Source organism: Pleuronectes platessa, chromosome 18, assembly GCF_947347685.1.
Source record: "Pleuronectes platessa chromosome 18, fPlePla1.1, whole genome shotgun sequence".
In the NCBI taxonomy this organism is placed as follows: domain Eukaryota; kingdom Metazoa; phylum Chordata; class Actinopteri; order Pleuronectiformes; family Pleuronectidae; genus Pleuronectes; species Pleuronectes platessa.
In genome coordinates this window covers 1632880-1657926 of record NC_070643.1, presented here as the reverse complement: position 1 = coordinate 1657926, position 25047 = coordinate 1632880, and the positions used below count along the sequence as shown (strand labels likewise).

The window sequence follows — 25047 nt, the reverse complement described above, 5'->3', positions numbered from 1 at the left end:
AGGCTCGTTTGTAATTTGACTAACTTGACAGCAGTAGGGCTGAGGGGAAGATATTTCCAGACGGACATAAGTAAGTTCCGGTTGTCCGTGTGTTAAAACCACCCGCCTGGAAATGTCATGCTTATTTCGAGAGCGGAAGACATCATATATTTTATAGCAGAGTAACATGAATTCGAACTGTTATTTTAAGACAGTCATACAGTGACACACTGTCTATATACAACCAACAGCACTGTAGAAATGTTTCGCGGTTTTACAACGACCAAATTAAAAGGTCGTGACTGACATCTGAGCACTCACAGTGTATTGACAACACAGTGAGTAAACATAGCTGTAGTTGAAACCAGGAATTGTCATTGCAGGTTGACGTATACCATGAGTTGCTCGTTTATGTATTAGTTTATCTGAATGAGAAGAACCGACTTTTCATGACACGGAGAGTGTTCTCTGTTCGTGTTCAAGATGTGGAGGACAGGTGGTGTCCTCCGTGTGAGGCTAATAAGCAGAGGAGCAGCAAGACTCTGTTCGAATAATCCATCAAACACTTCATCATCCTCTTCGTCTCAGTCATTATCTCCTCCACGGTTCCAATCTGAGAAACAGAGGCGGAGACGAGAGCGGGAACAGGCCATACTGTCAAGTCAACACAGTGTAAGTAGGAAAGTAAACCCTGCAGATACTTCCATCCAAGAAACATATTATTTTTTCCAAATTTAATACTGAAATTATACCAGAAAATTCTGAGGACCCTCTGCTGATAGATGTCCTGCAGAGATGGGACGGTCGTCCCAGTGATGTACTGGGCTGATTTGAACACTCTGTGCAGGCGTTTGCGGTCTGTTTGTGTGCTGTTGCCGTACCACGCTGTAATAAGCTCTGTCCTTTGTGAAGTTATTTTGATTAATGGTGGCCATGTTTTCCCACCAATCCTCCTTATTAATAATTTAAATTTGTATCTCAGTCTCCCAAGGCTGCAAAATCCAAAAGATTCTTTTCAGTTTACCATTTTAATATCAAACACTCAGGGTTCTTCAACCTTTTTCAGGCCAAGGACCCCCAAACTGCTGGAGAGATTGAGCTAGGAACCCCTACTATATAAATTGCATGAACATTGTGTTTTATATTAAACTGGGCCTAGAGCCATAATCATAGTTACCCTGTTATTGTGCATTCAATACTAAGCTATTCAAATAATACACAGGTTCATATATTCATGTTTTTATTTTAAACATGTGCAAGGTATAGGAGCTCCAGTGTGTGCATTGCTGACTGAAAGATAACGTCTTCTGCCTCCATTTATCTGAACGCTACAATATGTCGGATTCATGGTAATGTGTATTTGAAGACATTTAAAACCGTGGGAATTTTGTTTTTTAAATTGCAAAAAATCTCTAATCAACTAAACATTCCGCGACCCCCCCCTCTCTGCAGTATCTCCGCGGACCCCCTAGGGGTCGTGGTAACCCTGTTGAAGACCTCTGCTCTATACAATTGATCTCTTTCGATGTGGATTTTACTTCCAGTCGGCTGAGGATAAACCAGTAAAATGGACTGAGAAGCAGAGGATCTTGTACACAGCTACAACTCCTCCTGGCACAAAGAAAGGTGAGTGACCTCTTTTCACTTCTGTTGGATTTTCCCATCAACAGCTACACTTTGTATGTCTCTGTAGACTTAGAAAAGTTTTTGTCCCTTATTCACAGACACCAGCCTGCCATTCCCAACCTCATACAGTCCAGAGTATGTTGAGTCCAGCTGGTATCAGTGGTGGGAGAAAGAAGGATTCTTCAGTCCAGAGCAACATGTCAGGAACTATAACAACACTCTAATGCTGATGTTATTAATTAAAAAAAGGAATAAACTTTTATATATGAAGTTTATAAATGACAAATCACTAAACATGATTTGTGACTGTAAAAATGGATGACTTGTTAGATGTGCATGTGTGAAACAGAAACGGTTTGCATTTAAACTTTGTCTTTATCTCATCTGCTTTCAAACTTAATTATTGTCACGTCCATACAGGAGAGATTACCTCACGCTGTGGATCGGACCTTCTCTCTGTGCATCCCTCCACCAAACGTGACTGGTACTCTGCACCTGGGCCATGCTCTGACTGTGGCTGTACAAGACGCTCTGGTTCGGAGGTAACTGCCAACTGCATCTGCAGCATGTTGTGTGAAACTCCAAATCTGTTGTCACTTATTCAGATATGTGTGTCCCATTGGGAGTGCTGTCTGTCGATGTAGCATTAATGTATCAATTTATAATCCACCAGGAGAAGGATGCAGGGCTACAGAGTGCTTTGGGTTCCAGGATGTGACCATGCAGGTATTGCAACACAGGTATGACAACTCCCTATTTTCTTTCTCATTCATGACTATGGAGAATTTAAAGGATAGGTTAATATTTTCAGGACTCTCCTGCTCCTGCTGTTCCTACCAGCCTTGAGAAGGGTTTTTCCTTTGTAAGTTCTAGTAGAAGTGGTTAGCGACAAATCCACAGTTCATATGATGAAAGACAGACAATATAGAGCATCCGTACTCTGAATTCAGATATTGTGAATATCTTTAAAGGTTGCAGTCTTTTCAGGACAAAATTTCCTTTTCTCCACACTAAAAAGCGAGTGTAACTTTGATTTGACTCACTTACTCGCACATCGGCGTTGCATTAATGCTTTACAATTTGGGTGCTTGACAATTTGTGCTGGTGTAATCTTCATAATAACAATAAATCACAATTTCCTGCTCAGGACACACAACATAGCTGGTTGTCTAAAAACAACTAGAGCATTGCACTTCTTTGCTGACCTTGTAGCGATGTTAGCTTTGTTCCTCAGCTGCCTCTGCCTCCTCTCTCCAGCAAGCGCTTTATTTTCTTAAATGTGATTTGATTAGCTGGTGCCTGTGCTGCTTGTTTTAGCTTTTCCCAACGTGTACTACACACGACTCAAGCAAAGAAAAGCTATGGATCACAATGCAATATCAGCAACATTTGGTACATATCTGCAAAAAGGTATTACAATATAATTAAGTGGTAATTTAAGTTTTTCTTCATCTATTCATTACTTCACTTATTCATTTAATGACCTTTATACATATCTGTTACAGATTCTTGTGAAAACCTTAAGTTTTTGTGAAGTGATTGTACTACATTTGACTGAGCCTCCATATGCTGATGAGTGCAGTGAGGTCTCCATTTCCTGTGTGATAGACTGTGGTGGAGAGAAGACTGCTGAGGGAAGAGGGGAAGCATAGACACAACTTCACCAGGGAGGAGTTTCTACAAGAGGTGTGGAAGTGGAAGAATGAGTAAGTCTCCACATTCACCTCATCACTTTGTGTCTGCTATTTGGTCAACACATAATTTGTTTCATGCATCATCCACCATGTCTCAGCAAAGGAGAAGAGATCTACAAACAGTTGAGGAGCCTCGGTGCTTCTCTGGACTGGAGCAGAGCCTGTTTCACCATGGATCCAGTAAGGCAGTAGCACTATTGTTTTCCAGCATGTGACACTGGAAAGTGAGTCAGAAGACTTACACAGGTTCTTTAAGATGTGTCATTTCTATTAGATGGTAATTATGTGTATCAATATATTATTTTTAGAGTATAGATATATATAGATATAGATACTTTATGTAATTTAAATTAATAAACCTCAATCTATTAAGAACTAAAATACTACCTTAGCATGCTCCTCTTGCATGGCTTAGTATATCGAAGTGTAACATTGGCAGTGAGTACTGATTAATAAACTTTTATAATAATGTCACACTAAGCTGCTCATTAGGGCAGTTTTTACTGTTAATTGGATTTTATCCCAGGGTTTCAGCCGGGCTGTGACTGAGGCCTTTGTCATGATGTGTGACGTGGGTCTGATTTATCGCTCAGAGGGTTTGGTCAACTGGAGCTGTGCACTGGAATCTGCCATCTCTGACATAGAGGTGAGACAGCTTCACACACACACACACACACACACACACACACACACACACACACACACACACACACACACACACACACACACACACACTCTGTGTGTGTTATATACGGTAAACTGTGGGACATCAGTAAGTTCATCAAAGAAAGAAAGAGTAGCACCAACAAAGCTGGTCAAATGTCATAATTGAATTTAAGGAGGTCCGGGACATTCAGGATTTAATAAGAGGGAGGCAGCTTGTGATATTTGTTAGGTTTTGTAAGGATCTGTGGGCTCTAACTGCATGTAGAAAGCTGGTATACGCTGGTGAGTGAGCCTTGAGATTCAAGAGTCAAGATTATTAGGTGTGAAACTGCAGTTTCCAAAGTAATCTATTCCATTCATTATTAAGGTCCATTTCCAATGCCAAAGACAGTTCTATGCCAATAACACAAACAGCAGAATGAGGTCTTAAAACAAAAATGCCCTGTAATCTTCTTGTTGAATGTCGACACAGCTTTTAGCATTTCTCTTATTTTACCTTCTGACTATACATCGTTACAAAAGAATCTTGTTTTGCATTTTTGGGCAAATCATACATACATGTTAACTCTGTTTGTGGATTTGTTGTCAGGTTGACTCAAAGGAGCTGTCAGGGCCGACCATGTTGTCTGTTCCTGGTTATGAAAACAAGGTCGAGTTTGGTACAATGTTTACCTTTGCTTATCCCATAGAGGACCACGGTAAGGATTTGTGACTTATTGGAAGTATGACACAAGTTTTGCATGGACATGGTGTGTTATTTGTTGTACTACGATTTTCCTCTACCTTGTATTTTAGATGAAGAGGTGATTGTGTCCACCACCCGTCCTGAGACTATGCTGGGAGATGTAGCTGTTGCTGTTCATCCAGATGATCCTCGTTATCAGGTTAGTACTCAATTCTGACTGATGTTTGAAAGAAGGTAATGCAGCCTTTGAATATCATGAATGTAGACAGGGGTTAACCTCTTTAGGGAATATTAATATGAATAAATCTATAAAAATAAGGAAATTAGACATCAAAGGAATTCATCAGGCTTTTCAGCCCAAATAGACCAAACTGTTCAACATCATTAGGCTGTTATTACCATGCTGCAACATACGTTTTTGGGGTTTGCTGGAAATGATATTGAATTAGGTGTGACGTAAAAACCAGAGCAACTATGATGATGATATCTCAAAGGGATAATTAAAGTTAAGTCAGCAGAAAGAGATAACCGTGTGCATATAACAATAAACTCTTGAATCTTGAATAAGCTTGGATGAAAACTTTTACTTTAACTTATACAAATAATAAAACAGAAAAAAACCTTAATTATCAGCTTTCTTGTAAACAGATAAAGGAGAGAACAGCTTCCTATTTTTGTTCAGTAATTTAGAGACTGAATATTTTACTTAAACTATAATAGAAGAGTAGCCAGCGTTAGAGCAGACTCTGTGGAGTCGCAGGGTGCAGAACAATCTTGGTCTTTCTGGTCATTACAAGGCTCACAGATATGAAACACTTATCATCTGAATTACAATCCTGTGTTGTGATAACAATCCCTTTTGAGTCACATTTAAATCCAAATATTTTATTCACTTTTTCACTTCTATATTATCGTGTCAATATATTCTCGCGTAGACACACAAATACTCAAATGGACTTTATTTTGTTGTTTTAGATTGAATTTAAAAGGTTAACCCGGGAGGTGGGCTGCAAGTTAACATCAGAAACATGTTGAATTCAAACATTACGTAAACTGCATTGCCCCTCCCTGTATAAGAGTTTATTGCAATTTCCCCATATGTAAACTTACAAATAAACAATGATGTATATGTACGTGTACATGTATGTAAGGATAAGGGGAGAGGATATGGATAAAATCTACAATGGTCAGTGGTGGAGGAAGTACTCACGATTGACACAATCTTCAGACCCAGCTCACACATTTTCAAAATAAGAGCTATATATATATATATATATAGTATGTGAAACTGTTTCACCTCCATGTCAGAGATGGCAGATTCCAGTGCACAGCTCCAGTTGACCAAACCCTCTGAGCGATAAATCAGACCCAAGGCCCAAGCAGCTTAGTGTAACATTATTATAAAAGTTCATCAATCAGTACTCACTGCCAATGTTAAACTTTGATATACTAAGACATGCAAGAGGAGCATGCTAAGGTATAAAGCATTACAGCAACAAAAATGAACATTGTGCTTTTACTTGTAATAGAATATTTAATTACATTTCACAGCAATGACAATTATCAGTTCTGGTTGTTTAATTCTTACCCAGCTGCGGCTGGGGGCAACTTGCTTGTACCACTGAAAGATCCGAGCAAGCGCACATGAACAGTGAACTCACAATGCTTTTATACAAGTCAAACCCCTCCTCACACAGATGTAGAATGTTCATCTAATCAGATCTCTGCTTTGTTGTAATCAGGCTTACATTTGGTCACCTTCAATCTGAATGAGGACCCCTTTGAAAGTTACAATACAATGGCATCAGGAATCTGCTTAGACTCCAAGTTTCTCTTAGACCCCTGTCTCTGCTGGATGACCCATAAAAGAGTCTAGGTGTGAAAACCTTGTGTCTCAGCAGAGGCACAGAGGAATCTCCAACGAATACACATCTGAGTCTCCTAAGCTGACCCCCACATGTTTGCAGTCTTAAAACACACAGGAACACATCTCAGAATAATATTCTCCATCTATACTTATCATTCCTTCATTCAACTTAACTAAATATAAAATCTGCCATCACATACTTAAAAGACAATTGACCACTTCTGTGTTCTATCAGAGAATGTAGAAGAAGACATGTTCAAGCTATTGTTGCGGGTGGAAATCAAAGGAGAGGAGTCGTCGTTCTCAAGTTGAAATTAAGCAAGTTTATTCAGAGGTCACAGGTCAGGAAAACGCGGTGTCCAGCAATTGGACATGCATGGGTCTCTAGTTCTATGCAGAAGGCTACACAGAAAAAGAGGCACTTAAACAGTGTGCGCACATAGGTTATATATTGATATATTGGGCGTGACTGGGGTTCGTTTTGGATTGGTCAAAACTAGATGGAGGCCGCTGCATCTAGACGGGACAGTGCCTCATCCTCTTGAAATGTCGCGTGATGAAGATATCGTACGTGCACTCCATTGTCGTGGCTACCAGAGGTCATAATGTTCCTTTCTCAAAGCAGCTGCCTTAGTGTGTTGTGGGGGAGAGATTTTAGGCCAAGGTCTGCTCATTATCTGCTGTTGGTGTTCTACTTTGTGTGTGTGTGAATTGAAACAGGGAGCTGGGATGTGTGGTACAAAGTGTTGACTGTTCTGCAGAGTTTAATAAAGAGGTCAAAGGAATGTATGTGGTATATGTCAATACTATACCGCAGACAAACTGTAAGCATACGGCCCTACACCCACTAAACTTATCATGTGTCAGACAGACAGTCAGACAGACAGACAGTCAGACAGACAGTCAGACAGACAGACAGACATTTGTGATATTGGTAGGTAGATGTCTCATCTTATAATTAATTTTTATACATGACCCTCATTAACTCAGATGTGCTGTGCTCATATCTTTTATTGGGTACATTTTTAGGCTGTTAATGGGAAGCAGTGCAGACACCCCTTCACCAACAGACTCCTGCCCATCATCACTGATTCTATGGTGGACATGGAGCTTGGAACAGGTGATAGCAACACTCTCTCTGATACAGTGTCATCAAAACAGCTTGTCCATTATGTGGATTTGTCCCTGAATGCTGCTGCTCTCATATTATCTGAGCTGCTTGTGTCGAACTGTCTGTGTTGCGTAGGTGCAGTGAAGGTGACACCTGCTCATGACCACAGTGACTTCCTGCTGTCACAGAGGCATTCCCTGCCACGCCTCACTGTCATTAGAGGAGATGGCACCATGACACCCCCCTGTGGCCAGTGGCTCGAGGTGCGTGGACCCCACTGTTATTATCATGTCAATACCATATCAAGTCTTTGAGGAGATGTTATTACTGAGCGATCTGCAACTTACAAAATACAGCCAATGTTGTTCCTGTGGTCAGTGGTAGTATATGCACTGACCACGTTTGTGTTGCTATGTGTCCTTTAAGGGAGTGAAGCGTTTTGATGCCAGGCAGTTTGTTGTGGATGCACTGGTTGAGAGGAAGCTTTTCAGAGGAAAGAAGAGTCATGCCATGACTTTACCCATCTGCAGGTAGAGGAAAATCCACACATACATCAGACTTTCCTTGTGTGTGCTTCATACATGTGTGTAGCTTAACACTTCGTCACAAAAGGCAGCCTGTCCAGTCAGTGAGTTTGGAGCATTTCTCGTCTTTAACATCTACAAGGGGTCGATAACACTGCAGCATGAGTGCAGTCTCTGTTTGTGGGTTGATGCAATGAAAATTGTGCATGCTCTGTTGATCTCTGTACAGAGGCCCTGTACAGAGGCCCTGAAAGATGAGCACGATTTATTTTCAGGCTCTTTTTTTGCCAGGATCATTTTCTATTTTGTCGATTCTCTCATTTGACTTGTCACAGCCGTTCAGGAGACATCATTGAACCTCTTCTAAAGAAGCAGTGGTTCGTCCGCTGTGATCAAATGGCTAAAAAAGCTTTACAGGTTGGTTGGTAGCTGTGAGATGTAGATATATATGACAACTTTCATATCTATAAGATTTTTTAGTTGTATCACATACATATATCACATACTATACTTTCAATATCTTCAACATTTTTTTATCACTTACACGTGACTTTGTGGTTTGCTATCAGGCAGTGGAGGACGGACAGCTGCAAATCATCCCTGACTACTACAACAAGACCTGGAAGACGTGGCTGTCCAACATCAGGTAAACAGTTCTGACCTTTGCCTTGGTTAAACTGAATGAGTGTGTACATTGTTACTGGTCGGACATGTGTATGAAATGACACCACTCTAATGATGAATGAGCTTTTGTTTCAATGCATGGGTTCCTAACAATATTCCACTGTTTCCTTTGCAGTGATTGGTGCATTTCCAGGCAGCTTTGGTGGGGTCATCAGATCCCTGCTTACCAAGTGGAGCTTCCCAATTGTACTGACACAAAAGAGGTTTGCTCTTTGCCTCGTTTATGTTGAGAATAATAGATTTTAGATAGAAGGAGAGAGATAGAGAGAGCGAGAGAGAGATATTGAGAGATTAAGAAATTTTTTCCCAGTGATGTTGTTTGGTGTGTGTGTTAATTGTTGTAGGAGCGTTGGGTTTGGGGACAGAGCGAGGATGAAGCGCGACAGAGAGCTGCTATCAGATATGGAGTGCGTCCGGAGGCCATCACTTTGACTCAAGGTGATCACCAGTCTTACGTGTGTCACTGGATCTGTCATGGTGCTATATCAGCTGATGAAAATGAATGATGATGAATTAACTGTAATTCACTTTGGATAAAAGCGTCAGCTAAATACAATTTGACCGGTAGTGTGGTGTATAGGGCTCGAAAGTAAAATGATATGTAAAATGAGCGGAACAAGGAGACAAAAAGTGGACAATGAGTGCAGAGTGTTTAACACGGAGTTGACAACAAAATACTTTTTCACTGAAGTCCAATCGAAGGCTGTATGCCTGATATGCCGAGAAGCTGTCGCAGTTTTCAAGGAGTCCAACATCAGCCGTCACTTTGCCACAAAGGCGGCTACGGTTCAGAAGTTGGCGGCTAATTTACAGACTCAGCAACATTTTTTTCACCGACAAACTGCGATTCAGGAGTCAACTACCAAGCCAAGTTTCTTGGTGGCATTCGAAATAGCAAAGGCTAGCAAGCCTTTCTCCGAAGGCGAGTTTTTGTTAAATTGCCTTGTAAATAAATGCTTTGCTACTTGTTAAAGGCCAAATCCTTTCATGTAATGATTTTTCCATGTCATTAGTTCACAAAAACACTCCATCCATCTGTTCCTGGCACGGCCCCTCTGTCAAATTTTAGAACCCATTTTGGCCCACGAGTCAAAAAGTTTGCCCACCCCTGGTCTAGACACATTGACACAGCTTATTTTAAAAAGACCATACATTATCTGCCTATCATCAAATAGGCAGATAATGTGTCGAATAAACTTATCCTCATATATTCATAAATCATTTTTTTTCTTTTTCTTTTGACTTTATTCTTTAAATTTAGTAATGCCAAAAATGTATGGGCTGTGCATACAAACCATTTTTGTCGCTTAATTACTAGTCTTGTGATTGAGGTCTGGTATTTTGGTCCTTCTCTGATGCAAATTACATTCATGTAAATACACACATGTATTTCTTTGTTTCTTACATCAAAAGACCCTGATGTCTTGGATACTTGGTTCTCCTCAGGACTGTTTCCCTTCGCCATGCTTGGCTGGCCAGAACAGGTACACTTCCCTCACACTCCTAATCAGTAAACATCCCCATACATTGTCATACATCTATTTTAATTATGAATAATTTTGTAGAGGAGGTTGGTGGGTGCCATGCTTTAAACCAAAATGAACCAAAAATGTGTCCCCTTGAAAACCTGTAAATTCTGCCATTCTCTCTCAGCCACACCCACACAGAGAGTGCTGCTTGTACAGACAGAGCATTTGTGTGTGCAAGTGTACTTCGTATAGTTAGTGCTGCTGTCTCAATAGCAGGATCGGCTGTCTCAATAGCAGGATCTGCATTTTATTGTTAAACATTGAAAATGCCTGAGAGATTTACGAGGGCATGACACAAAGCAAAACAGGAGGAGCAGCGAGATGATCGGAGATGGCTTAATCTTACCCACAGGCAGGCAGAATGCACTATAAGCTCAGTATATTACGATCACTGTGACACACACACACACACACACACACACACACACACACACACACACACACACACACACACACACACACACACACACACACACACACACACACACACACCCACCATCATCCCTTCCCATGCGAATAAACAAAACGCCTGCTGATTATACCCCGAACTTCACTTCCCACAGACGACTGACCTTCAGCACTACTACCCCATCTCTATTCTGGAGACAGGCAATGACCTCGTCTTCTTCTGGGTGGCAAGAATGGTAATGCTGGGCACAGAGCTGACTGGACAACTGCCCTTTAAGCAGGTACTTAGTTGATAAAACCTCAACACAAAACTACATGCAAACTCTTTTGTTGAATCATAGTCTCAGTCAACGCTATCATATTCCTCTGTTTGTTTTCCTCAGGTGCTGTTTCACTCTCTGGTGAGAGATAAACATGGAAGAAAAATGAGTAAATCTCTTGGAAATGTCATCGACCCATTAGATGTAATTCATGGAGTATCTCTGGAGGTAGGTAGCATGTGGATTTAGCTCAGGAGCCATATTACTATAAATGCATTGATATTTGTCACACTCCTCCTGTGAATCTCATTCTGTGTTCTTACATGAGCTCATTCAGACTTCGTCCGGACTTTTTATTTGTGCTCACATATATAGCTCTCTGAAGTTCAGTGCATGTCTGAAAGCAGCTTGACTCTGTGGCAATGCAAAGGTCATTTGCGTGTATGTATCTGAGATTGCGCTGGTAATGCAGGTGGTCGTTTGTAGGGGCGGGAATCGGCAAGGACCTCCCGATACGATACAATCACGATACTTAGGTAGCGATACGATATGTATTACGATTCTGTCGGTATTGCGATTCTGTAAGTATTGCAATTCGATATTACGATTTCTTGCGATTTTTTTTTTTTAAATACTGGACCGTGTTAAACAGTTGAATCATACCTTCAAATACAACAGAGTCAAATTCAGTTAGAGCTTTACAAGTTTTATTTCAAACATTGACATTAACTTAATGACTGCCGGGCAGCCAATAGAGAAAACAAATAAAAATGTGCCCTATTATTGTATAGTCCCTGTCAACTGCAAAAAACTGACAGATTAAGAAATGTATGCCACTTAGGCTACTTTTAAACAATAAAGGTAAATTAAATAGAATGAATACAAGTTTACTTACAACACAAACTTTGAAATAAACAAAAAGTAAGCTATGCTACACTGTTTGCATGTAGGCTATGCAAAGCTAGTGCTTGGATATGTTTAGATTCTTGTGCAAAAACAACAGCTGGTCAACATGCTCTGGGGTGAGGTTATAAAACCATATAAAACCAATAAATATATGTTTTATAAAAAAAATATTATTATTATTTATTATTTTAAATTAAAAAAAATCGATTCATAAGAATCACGATTCGTAACTGAATTGATTTTTTCCCCATCCCTAATCGTTTGTGTGGATGTTGAAGGGGACATATTATGCCCATTTTACCACAGTTGATATGGATCCTTGGGGTCTTAATGAAATGTCTGTAACATATTTTGGTCAAAATACCACAAGGATCATTTAAAACAGCACCCTTTTTACCCTGTCTAAAACAGCCCTCCTCAGATTGACCTGTTTTGAGTGCCCCGCCCCGCGAGCGTTAGCTCGCTCGGCCAAGGCCATGTAGCTAAAACTCCCTACATGGGCATGGTGTGACTATGACGTTTATTTCGGTTGTAATCCCATTCAACGTACTCTAGCGTATCGTTTCTGACATAGAGGAACCACAACAAATCGCGGGAGTTGTTTTTTTCCAGAGTTTTTGAGACGGTAGACATGCCAGATACCCAAATTAACGTGTAGAAGCACTACAAAAGTGGAATTTTCATAATATGTGAGAGGTGTTCCTCAACAGTTTGATAGTAGATGGAATAGGATTATGCATTCATATATTGTACATGATACATTATAAGGATATTGGATGATAACTTTTGGGAGATGCGGGGTCAGTAAATCCATCACCTTTGCTTTTTTCTATATCTTTGAGATCTGGTAGACTATAGCCCAGGTGTTTAATAACAATAGGAGACAATCTTTAGTTTTATCCCCAAAATGTGAGGTGTTTCATTGCCGCATTCAGTTCTTTCCAAGGTGAACAGTTCAAAGTTTCTGTCACAGTTTTGCATGATGTGGCCCAGTCCTGTTTCCTTTTCTTTAGATATCCCCTTTCTTTATTGTTAGGCTTTCCATTCAGCAGCAGTTATTGTGCTGCTTCTTTGCCGGTAATGTCATCTATTCTTGACTGGTGTTCCTTTTTAGAGTTAGAGCCTTTTTGATAGTTGCCCAGGCATATTTTGCTTTTAAGAGTCAAATCTATGCTGGACTGGTTATATCCACTAAGGCTAATGCACTCTGGAAGGATGCATTATCCTTTGCGTCAAGAAGATTCGAGAGGTCGTGGTTCAGGCCCCATACCTCCACTGCTACCCCAGACGGTATTGTGGCTGTAAAATCACTACAACAAGGCACTCCTTGTTTTCAGGTATATATGTTTATGGCCACACATAAAGGGTAGTGGTGATTGGCAATGATTAGGTGTATTCCAGGTGTGATTCCTGTTGGCATATTATATCAGCATTTAGGTTGGCAGGTAGTTCCATTTTTGCGGCCAACATTCCATCTGCATTAAAGCTGACAACTCTAAACTTTGACACCTTGTCTAGGTGCTGAGGGTTTTCCTTTTACCTCCCCTGCTTAGATACAGTGCTGTGTGTGTTGTAGCAATTGGTCTCCTGGAGGGATTTACAGGGGCAAAAAAGTGAAGGGAGCTTATATTATCTGGGATATGAGAAGAGTAAAGCTGTCAGAGGGCTGATAAGTTGCAAAGTGACAGTGTAGCTTATAGTAGTGAATAGAAAACAGCCCATTTAGATTGATGTCTGGTGCGTTCTCCTCAAAAGTCATTCTGCTGTGAAACGCATTCCCTTATATATGTTTTTCCTCCAAGAGACTTCAGGAGAAAGTGATGGAAGGGAACCTTGACCCAAGGGAGCAGCTGCTTGCCATAGAAGCACAGGTCAGCTCTTCTCTCTCCTTATCTGAATGTGTTTCTAGCTGACTGAGCACACTCATTACTTCCTCACTTATCTGTCTGCTACATCTGCTTCCCCACAGAGGAAAGACTTCCCTAAGGGGATCCCTCAGTGTGGAACGGACGCTCTGAGATTCGCCCTTTGCTCACACAAGATGCAGGGTGAGTGACTCTCTGCTCTGTCAAAAGAGACCTTTTGTCAGAGTGAATGAATGTTTGGAGCTGTGTGAATGTGAAACACTGTTGCAGGAAAAGAAGATGGGATACAGCTTTAACTAGACTGAATGAGCGAGATAAGTTGTGAGGGACTGTAGTGAAGAGCTGACAGGACTACTGATTGGTTCTCCCCAAATCTTTCATTCGCTGGCAAGAGATCTGCAATGCGTCTGCTTAAAAGTTGGAGTAGCAGATTATGTATTTGAAGGCTCATCTGCTGCTAAAACACTGCACAACAGTTTATAATAATCACAGAGGACATAAATTCTGGAAAGTTATCACTGACGCATTGAATTTATTATTAATTGTTAGGTTTGCAAGGCAAACAGTAGAAATTCAGTGTTGGTGTTACAAAGCAATCCACCAGGATTCACACGCTTGTTATTGGCTAACAGCATCACACTGGAAAACCCTTTATTATATTGTGACAAAAGGTATGCCAGGACCAACTTTAGGGGTGCTGAAGAGGTGCAGGTGATACTGCGTTTGTTTGCTAGCATCCAGTAATTAAATTTATCTCCCAGATGAAATCCTCCACCTTCATTTTAGATACTATCCCAAATACTTTTTTAAAAGAGGTATTCCCTACTGTTGGTCCTTTTATTTGATTGATTATTAACAACTCTCCGACAGCCAGCATCTTCCCAAATTGTTTCAAACATGCAATCAATCAATAGCTGCTGAAAAAAAAATAATCTGGACTCTTTACTACACGCAATTACAGACCTATTTCTAAGTTATCGTTTTTATCTAAGGTGCTCGAGAAAATAATCTCAAACCAATTAATCTCTTTCATGAATAACAATTATATTTTTAGCAGTGTTGGTCAGGTTTTAAGGCTGAAGGCCATTTGAAGGTCTCCAGCAACCAAATTTAACAGCCGATAGAGGCACAAGCATTTTAGACTTAAGTGCTGCCTTTGAGCACACAGTGAAATCAGAGGAGCGTTAATGTGAAGCCAGTAAGTGACTCTGTTGAAGAACATTGGAAACAATCAGTGAAAATACAGAGTTTCTCTCTGGTCCACAGCTGCACAATGATCAGAAGATTGTTTTGCACCGAGCTGGAGTTATCGTGTCCTCCTCCACTCTCCTGCTGACTTGCTGTCACTTTAACTAATAAACACTTGTCAGTTATTAGGACCTGATCATTACATGAAGTAAATTAGTGTTTGTTTAAACCGCTCCCACTCCTCCTGTGATGGGAGTTTTATTGTTCAGTGAGGTTTTACTGTTCAGTGAGGTTTTCACAGTCACAGCCTGGACTTCTGCCTCTGTGGTTAACACACAATGCTATTTCACAATTTTTTTTTAAATGATCTGTTGTTACAAACTTGATCAAACTGAAAAACTGCACTTTAACTTATTTGAGTTGGCATTATCTTTCTCAAGGATTCTTGTTGAATGCACCTTTTTGTTGCTTTGAGCTCTGTTTTTTAAGGGTCTTTGAGAACTAGGCTACAGTAGGAAGGCCTACCTTATTTATTTAAATTTCTCAAAATCTTATGAGTGCAGCAGCCAAGTTTGCTACTTACTTGATTGTGATTTTCCTCTTTCTGCATGTATATAAAAAAAGACTGTCTACTTGAATCATCATACTTGTGAAATATGTGCATCAAAGGGTTGAATTTAAAATATGTACCGTGATTTAGAGGAGATTTCAAAATACAGTGCCTTGCATAAGTATTCACCCCCCTTGGACTTTTTCCCATTATGTACTGTTACTAACTGGAATTCAAATAGACTTAAATAAACTTTTTCCCATTTGATCAACAAAACATGCATAGTACTTTGGAGGTGCAAAATAAATTTTATTGTGACACAAACAATAATGAGAACAAAAAAGTTGACATCTGTTGGGTGCATAAGTATTCACCCCCCCTGTGTCAATACTTGGTAGAACCCCCTTTCGCTGCAATTACAGCTGCAAGTCTTTTGGGGTATGTCTCTACCAGCTTTGCACATCTAGAGATGGAAAGGTTTGTCCATTCTTCTTGGCAAAAAAGATGAAGCTCAGTCAGATTGGATGGAGACCGTCTGTGAACCGCAATCTTCAAGTCTTGCCATAGATTCTCTATTGGATTGAGGTCTGGGCTTTGACTGGGCCATTTTAAGACATTAACATTCGTTAATCCAAACCATTCCTTTGTAGCTCTGGCTGTATGTTTAGGGTCATTGTCCTGCTGGAAGATGAACCTCCGCCCCAAGTCTTTTGCAGACTGCATCAGATTTTCTTCAAGGATTTCCCTGTATTTGGCTCCATCCATCTTTCCCTCTATTCTGACCAGTTTCCCTGTACCTGCTGAAGAGAAGCATCCCCACAGCATGATGCTACCACCACCATGTTTCACTGTTGGGATGGTGTGCTCAGGGTGATGGGCAGTGTTGGGTTTTCGCCACACATAGCGTTTTGCATTGAGGCCAAAAAGTTCAATTTTGGTCTCATCTGACCAGAGCACCTTCTTCCACATGTTTGCTGTGTCTCCCACATGGCTTCTGGCAAACTCCAAACGGGATTTTTTATGGATCCCTTTCAACAATGGCTTTCTTCTTGCCACTCTTCCATAAAGGCCAGATTTGTGGAGTAGACGACTAATAGTTGTCCTGTGGACAGATTCTCCCACCTCAGCTGTGGATCTCTGCAACTCCTCCAGAGTAACCATGGGCCTCCTGGTTGCTTCTCTGATTAATTTTCTTCTTGTCCGACTCTTCAGTTTGGGTGGACGGCCTCCTCTTGGTAGGTTTGCGGTTGTGCCATATTCTTTCCATTTGCTTATGATGGATTTTATGGTGCTCAGAGAGATGTTCAAAGCTCTGGATATTTTTTTATAACCTAACCCTGCTTCATATTTCTCCACAACTTTATCCCTGACCTGTTTGGTGAGCTCCTTGGTCTTCATGATGCTGTTTGTTCAGTAATGATCTCCAACAAACTCTGAGTCTGTCACAGAACAGGTGTATTTATACTGAGATTAAATTGCAGACAGGTGGACCCTATTTACTAATTATGTGACTTGCAAATGTGACTTGTGAATGCAATTGGTCGCACCAGATCTTTGTTAGGGGTTTCACAGTAAAGGGGGTGAATACATATGCACTCAACACTTTTCAGATTTTTATTTGTAAATAATTGTGAAATCCATGTAATATTTCCCCCCACTTCCAAATGATGCACTATTTTGTGTTGGTCCATTACATAAACTCACGATGAAATACATTTTAATCTGTGGTTATACCATGACAAAATGTAGAAAAGTCCAAAGGGGGTGAATACTTATGCAAGGCACTGTATGGATATATATATTGTGTATCATGAGAAATCTCTAGTTTCCGCTCAATTGCATAAATTTATACATGCTTTAATTTTTCTTGCATGGACTACTGTAATGCACTTTAGGCTTCGTATCGGTGAAAGCTCCATTCATCGACTCAAACTGTATCAAAACGTTGCTGCCCGAAAGGAATATGAACACATGTCTCCTGTGGTAGCCGACCTACACTGGCTGCCTTTTTATTTCGGATTGATATAGACATTTTATTGATCACTTTTACTATTAATTAAATATCTATTGGCTCCTTATGTGCCCGAGCGCTCTCTGAGATCAGTGGATGCAGCTCTACTTGTTGTTCCCAGATCCCGGCTTATGACTAATGGTAACTGCCGGGCCTTTGCCGTTCGAGCCTTCTGACTGTGAAACACTCAATCTATTGAAATCAGACAGGCAATCATTAACATCATTTAAGTCTCTGCTTAAAACTCTGCTTTATTGGTAAGCATTTATAAATAGTTAATAAGTGGCAGGATTTTATCTTTTCACTCTTGACATTTTACTATTTTAACTGTTTTTATATTGTTGATCCATCTGTTGTATTGTGTTTTTTATTTCAGTTTTTATTGTTGACTCATGTCCTTTCTTCTCCCACTAGTAACTATTCACCATAAAAGCAAAGTTATCCTTACGCTGTGTGTTTGACTGTCTCTTATCAGGAGAAGACATCAGTTTGTCCGTCTCTCAGGTACTGAGCTGCAGACACTTTTGCAACAAAATGTGGCAAACGCTAAGATTCACACTGGGAGTGTTGGGTCACATTACAGCCCCAGTGGCATCCCTGGAAGAGGTACGGCACAGAACCTATGAAAGCCATAATGTTTGTTTAGGTTGTGCCTTTATTTTGATGGATATATATTTTACAACTTATATATACCGACAGCCTCAGAATTCAAGTTATAATTACAAGTGCGAAACTTGAATGTTTTTAGCTCTTAATGAAGCTGTTGGTTGGTGTATTAGCCTTTGGACAGTGCAAGACAAGCTGCTTTTTGCGTCTTTTTGTCTTTATACAAAGCTAGGCTGACTGCTTCATACTTCATACATTAGATCAATATGATTCGATAACCTTACACTCAACCAACTTTCCCAAATGTTGATCAGTTTCTATAAGAAAGTATAAAGAACATAACAAAATATGATAGGTTCAGTCCATACTATAGAAACCCAGGCCACATAAGTGTTGTTCTGTTCTTGTAGTCTAGGCAAAGAAAAGTTTTACGACCGACTAATTGTAAAATATTTTTTTTCCAGCAAAGATAATTTCTATGAGGTGTCCAGAACAACATACTAAAAGTTTCCACTTTTCATGGGTACTTTCATTGTGTAAAGTTTCATTTTGATAGGAGTAAAGGAAAAATATAGCCTCATTGGGGTGTATCGTTGCCTGGCCTTATTGCAACACATCTCGGGTTGATGAGAATTAAACATATTTCCTCAACTAGGATTTCTTAGGACTTTTAGTGTGCTGTTCTGGACACCTCATATAAATGATCTATGCTGAAAACAATTATTTTACAATTGATTCGATTTTTGGCTCCAAAATGAGTTACTTTGCCTGGACTATTGGTTAACTTTAAATTTGAAGAATAGCTTCTACTGTTGTGTGTTCCCATACTTTATCAGTTTTAACTGCTTATGTTTGGACTTATGTAAAAATAAAACTGAATGAGAAAAGGGAAATGTGTGATTCAAACAATGAGTTTCTACACTAACATAAAAATGGACACCTAAGCTGAAGCTCTGCTCTGAAATGGGAAATCTGTAAAGTTATACTCAAAGATTACCTGAATACACTTTGTAAATGTTTTCTGTGTTTTACAGTGTCCCTTTTTTTTCCAATTTTCAGACAACTCCTCTGAGCAGCATGGACCGGTGGATTTGCTCCAGACTCTACAGCACAGTGTTACAGTGTGAGCAGGCTTTTGAAGCCTATGAGTTACACACTGTCACATCTGCCTTGTACTCCTTCTGGGTCCATAGCCTGTGTGATGTCTACATGGTGAGGAGCAGTATATCTCCATTTTAATGACATTGTGATCCTTCTTTGTTTCCTTTTTTTATAAAATGTAATCTACTTGCTATCTTAAATGAGAGATGAGACCGCACCTGAAAACACATCACATCATGTACACTAGGCATGTGTAAGCCAGTGTAAACAGTAAGCAGGTTGTCCACTCTGCACCTGGTTGCATGAAGTTTTATGAATGAGGAATAGCAATTGTGAACAGTGAAAGCAGGGATTTCTTTTCTTGGAATTATGAGGTGGAACTATTACTGACAGTAACTGTTTCTACATTCACCACTGGTAGTCCAGTCGCACACTGTCCTGTCCAAAATGCAAACTTGCAGTTTTCAATAACACAGGGCAAGCAGGGTTTGCAAACAAGTCAGTTTTAGGAGCTTGAAAACTCTTGGGTCTTGAGCACCAGGAGTAAACTAAACACATTTGTTTAGATGCAACAATGCACTATTTATATTTCTACAGGGTGGCTTAAACAATGCTGGTATTTTAGTGAAGCTGACAGTAGTTTTCTAAGTATCGAAGTGGAAGTTCCTGCTGTTTGTAATTTCCTTGGCTGTGTCTGTATTACAGGAGCATGTGAAGCATGTGTTGGCCCAGGATGAGGGGGCAATGGTCCAGCCTAACACAGAGGGAAGTGACAGCATGAGGCATGTGGCCACCAGTGTCCTCTATCACTGTGTGTCTGTGTCTCTAGCCTTGCTCTCCCCCTTCATGCCCTTCATCACTGAGGAGCTGTGGCAGAGACTCCAGCCATTCAGACATGGAGCTGCTTCCCAGACCAGCCTGTCTTTACAACCGTACCCTTGCTCCTCTCAGCTGGTAGGACCACAACCATCAAACCTCTTCATCCACATTAAGAAACAAACATAAAACAAATATTCTCTCATGTTTTTTAACCTGTATTTGATTTTTTTTACTTTTACATTTTTTTAATTTCTTATTACTGGATAGAAATATAATTAAAAAATACTTTAAAATTGCTATAAAAGGTATATTAAAAACACAGCATGTCACATCCAAACCGACATATTTAAAAGTAACGATTACATAAAAGACACTTTTATAAAACACACAACAAAATAAAATTGATTGATAAAAAGTTGGCATCACAAGCAGTGACTGTCTTCACAAGGAGTGATGGTCTTTTGGCCGATTAAGATATTTTATGGGAATAGGGGCAAATGATTTCCTGTAGATGTTTTTTTTGCACTGGGGACTTTGTACCTTTGGCCCGAGGCCTGATTTTAAATTTAAAACTTCAATTAGTTTATTTACCTTTCAACTGTCAGAGTTCAATCAGGCTGATCCTCTGACGGGGCAAATCACAAGACTTTCCAGTCAGTTAAAGGGAGGTGAAACTGACCTGGGTTTTATTGACTAAATAGCAAAGTAACTGAAACGGCAGATCTAAGAGGCTGCTCTTTGCATGTGTAATTTTTTTTATATAAATGAAGGGATGGATATCCGAATTATTGAGGTGTTTCCATCTGCAGAAATGCTGCTAATTGGGATTTTTTTTGTTTTGGACTTCATTCTGAGTTAAAAAGTTAACTTGTCTGTGAAAATCCAAAGTGGTCAGCAGTTTCAGAATTTGTTTATTGGATAAATGCATGAAAAAGCAGGTGTACAAGTGTTACTAATAAAGTGCTGATATACTATCCTTCCCTATAGGTAACTTCAAAGTTATTTTTCTGCTACGTTCCTCTTGTTTACGTGACCATGCTCATTTCCTTGTGTTTAGCGGAAGTGTAATTTTTTTCCCTCTCCATCCTCCCAGGCACACTGGCATTTCCCTGAAGTGGAAAGTGCTTTTCTGCTGATTCAAGAAGTGATCCGAACAGCCCGCTCACTACGAGCTCAGTGTGGCATGACCAAAGATAAACCTGCCAGTAAGTTATTTAACAGTTGAAAACAATTATTTTCTCAAAGATTGGCATATAGAAGATAAATCAATAATATTTTCCTGTTGCTTGTATGTTGTGTGTTTCAGTGTGGGCAGTGTGTACACCCAGTCAGGCCCAAGTCCTCCTTCACTTTGGGTCAGCTGTTTGGACTTTAAGCCGGACCTCGTGTCTCCATATCTACTGTCCTCAAGGATCAGACGACCTCCACTCCACTCCTCCACCTGAAGGAAGCCTCATCGGTGTGGTGGAACACTCTTGCCAGCTACACCTTGACGTTCAGGTGTGTGCCCACAGCTACTCATTTTACAGTCAGCCATGCACCCCCACATTTTTTAGGTTCCAGCTTCTTAAATGTGAAAATATGCCACTTATCTTTACATTATATCCCTGCATTTTTGGTATTGTGTGACAGAAATAAATGACTGACTGACCAAAGTTATTTTGAATTACGGAGGGCATTTATAGGCAAAATTTTATACAGAAAACATTTGAGGGTGATTTTACATACTTTACAATGTATGCAACGAATAATTGATGCTGGATGTGGCCAAACAAAAGTTAGCTTACTTTGGATGAGTTCATATTACTGAGGTTCAATGACAATCTCTTTGAATCAGAATACATAAAACGGTTTTCACTACAAATGTATATTCATTTGGCAATTGATTGGGTAAATCAATTGCAGAATGAATAAAATAATGATTGTTAGCATTGGAACCCCCTATGGCATTTTCCTATGTGATTTTCTACTTTATACATTGTCATATGTCAATTTGGTTGACTGTGCAACCCTGCCTGCCATCTGATCCCTACCAATGAGCCCCTTGAATTTTTCTCTTGTCATCTTTATACAATATCAGAATCAACTGTGCCTGCTCAGCATTTGTATTCATGCCACAGAGCAGCCACAGAATGTAATTATCAATTGTAGCATGTAGTATACATATGTGGAAGCATCAAAACAGAATTTTCGTTGATAGACAAATTGAAAATGCATCCACATTGATGCACACCAGAATGCTTGTATCATCCACTGTTTAACGGTTTCAAGGTGTTGATGAGGATGTTGATGAGTAACATATAGTATTATATGGTTTCCTCTATCAGAGTGGAGTGAACGTAGCGAAACAGATCCTGCAGCTCTCCCAGCGCAGAGACAAGCTTGTTCCAAAGTTGAAGGAAATTCTCTGCAAAGTCCAATCTCCTAACTTCCTGACCAAGGTTCCTGCTCATGTCAGGCAGAAGATGGACCATAAGGTGAGCATTGGGCAGGCAGATGCAGGGAAGCTGCTATGGGTTATATGTAGTTGGTCATCATCATGTATTACGCACTGTTTTCACAATGTGGCGCTGCAGAACAATCACCAAAACAGCATTATATTGCTGTTTATCAAGATGATTGTCCTACATGGATTACTTCCTGTTGCCAATAGGTGGCGTGAAGACTGTGAATGCCAGCATAAATATGTTTTCAGGCAGGACCACTAATGTGTGCAATGATTTTTGATTGGCGTGTAGATGTTCTAAGGCTGGACTCCTAATGACAATGTGAACATTGGGGCAGTGAATTTCTTTTATATAGAAATAGAAAGTCCTTGGGCAAGATGCGGAACCCCCACACATAGCCTTATTGTATGAAATGTAATATAGTGAAAATTCTCCATATCACCACAGCCACTCTATTCAACAAACTTTAGATTAAACTGACCAAATTTTCTTCCAATTTAAAACAAATTTAATTAGCTGTGTGTGTGCCTGCGCGTGTGTGTGCACGTGTGTCTGCGCACCAAATTTAATGGTAAATAGATTCTTTTTTTTTTTAAATAACAAACCACTGAACTTTTTGCTTTCAGTTGGGGAAAATAGTAGCCTGACGTTGTCAGACTCACAATTCTAGTCAGAATGTGAGTCTGAGACCGCTCCATTGGGCTGTGATTATGGGGCGTGTTTCAACTGACCAGGAAGTAAAATTCTTCTTCGCTCATTTGGATAGACCTACAACCAATCAGAGCAACGTAGTATGTGACGTATGCTAAGCAACGCATTGTGAGTTATTTACTGGGTTCACACCGGACGCTTCAGCGCAGCGCCAAGCCTTAAATAACAGCTGGCTCCCATCCACTCCCATGTTAAAACTTTGTGCCGGTCACACCGGAGGCTGAAGCACCGCGAGGCAGCCTTGGCGCAGCGCGGTGCTTCAGCCTCCGGTGTGACTGGCACAAAGCCGTGCAGCGATCTACTGGATCAACGGGTGATATTATTAGCACTGCCCGGCGGTTCAGCGTCGCTTCAGTGTCCGTTGTGAACAGCGAAGCGCCGGGGCGATAGGGATTAGCGCGGTGCTTTGGCGTCGCCTCCACGTTTCTGTGAAAACGAATTCAACCCAAGGGCACTTTAATGACGTGGTTGATTACGTTACCGTTGATCATCTGTCAATCATCGTATAAAGCCCGCCCTGACAATCTGATTGGCCCGGTCGGGCATAATTTTTCCTCAACGGAGCGACTCCAGACCGAACTGCCCGACCAAAAATGTTGTGGGCGGGGCTAAGTTCGTCTGGCATCCAGGCTAGGAAAATAGGGCTTGGCCAGAAAATTAAGCATGTTGGTCACTCAATAAGTGGGGCCAGCTGATAACATCTAACTGAAAGGACCTCACAACATCTGACAGGGGTGGCCAGATTTTAGATCATTATTTTAGAGCGTGTTACATTTACTAAAATGTCAAAGGATTGGGCATCCAATGGGATTGAGATGTGGAATGAGGGTTCTTCCAATGCATCAGAACGACTCGCTTCGTGAGGAATGTCAGAAAGTTCAGTATTTTACTGTAATTTCGCATGATGTTGTCTAATTATATACTAGCAAGCATGAAAAAACGAATGTGATAAACATTGTAGCTCGTCTTTGTGTTCAGATGTCCGCCTTGCAACAGGAAGTGAAAACCATTGAGGACCAGCTGAAGATGCTGCAGGAGAATCAAACAACATCGCTGAAGCCAACAGGCATTACACTGTGAACTGCTGGAAATCAGAACTGATGAACTTGAATTGTTCATAATGTTGTCACATTGTATCATATAATTAAGGTTTTTCATATAATAAACCTAATCTCACTGTCAAACTACCGCACTGCAGTATTTCACCATATAAAGGCTTCATAAAGCTGAGCAGTTTGCAAAGTTTAATTCCGTTTAGGTTGCGATGCTGACAGCAAATTTTACACAAAATCCATCCACTGAAATTGTTTCCATCAGGACTTATCGAGTGCATATTCATGACTTCACCAATGTTATGTTAAGATGAGAACACACAAAATTATGTTGATTGTCAGTCATCCAGGTCATGCTATATCCAATTGCTAAAAAACAGGTCAACTGGACTTTGTTGAGTTTCTTGAAGACGTTTCCACTCAAATCCATGAGGTTTATTCAGTTCTAGCAGTGCTGTGCCATGTGTTTGTGAAGGAGTTGTTTAGTTTCCCCAAACTACAGGTCTGTGCATTCCTCACTACATTCAACTGCATATACTACATTGCTATGCTTATGTCTGGGTGTTTTGTCACACTAAATGAGTAACTAAGTGGGTAAGCAATACTTCCATTCAGTCATTACTACACTGTGAGGCCATATATGTATCTATATACAAAGACATAGGAAAGGTGACATTGGTAAGGATGAGATTTCGGCTCAGGTCGGTTCAACTCGGTCCCACAGGAATCAGCTAACCGGAAGTGTAGTTGTGTGTAGG

At 40.3% G+C, this 25047-nt stretch overlaps 1 protein-coding gene across 2 annotated transcripts; it reads left to right on the top strand.

Moving 5' to 3' along the window:
• The first annotated feature begins 51 nt into the window (after positions 1-51).
• On the top strand, positions 52-24421 carry vars2 (valyl-tRNA synthetase 2, mitochondrial). Of its 2 annotated transcripts, none has more exons than XM_053446724.1 (30): positions 52-70; positions 463-651; positions 1524-1605; positions 1704-1804; positions 2026-2147; positions 2279-2345; positions 3214-3311; positions 3398-3479; positions 3826-3945; positions 4555-4663; positions 4761-4849; positions 7547-7637; positions 7764-7891; positions 8055-8158; positions 8488-8569; positions 8722-8798; positions 8952-9039; positions 9181-9274; positions 10250-10320; positions 10929-11054; positions 11157-11261; positions 13742-13810; positions 13909-13987; positions 18029-18159; positions 19219-19371; positions 19966-20214; positions 21173-21284; positions 21386-21579; positions 22407-22556; positions 24216-24421. In XM_053446724.1, the coding sequence occupies exons 2-30, from the start codon at positions 463-465 to the stop codon at positions 24315-24317; spliced, it is 3264 nt and encodes a 1087-aa protein (XP_053302699.1). In that variant the 5' UTR covers positions 52-70; the 3' UTR covers positions 24318-24421. The 2 variants fall into 2 exon arrangements, with proteins under 2 accessions (XP_053302699.1, XP_053302698.1); XM_053446723.1 differs by lacking the exon at positions 52-70 and adding an exon at positions 83-317.
• The last annotated feature ends 626 nt before the right edge of the window (positions 24422-25047 follow it).

Bases quoted from the DNA above. Each gene is read 5' to 3' on its own strand.
- vars2 (XM_053446724.1), top strand. From the start codon at position 463: ATGTGGAGGACAGGTGGTGTCCTCCGTGTGAGGCTAATAAGCAGAGGA. The intron at 8,159-8,487 runs GTAGAGGAAAAT...GACTTGTCACAG, and splicing joins ATGACTTTACCCATCTGCAG to CCGTTCAGGAGACATCATTG. The intron at 8,799-8,951 runs GTAAACAGTTCT...TTTCCTTTGCAG, and splicing joins ACGTGGCTGTCCAACATCAG to TGATTGGTGCATTTCCAGGC.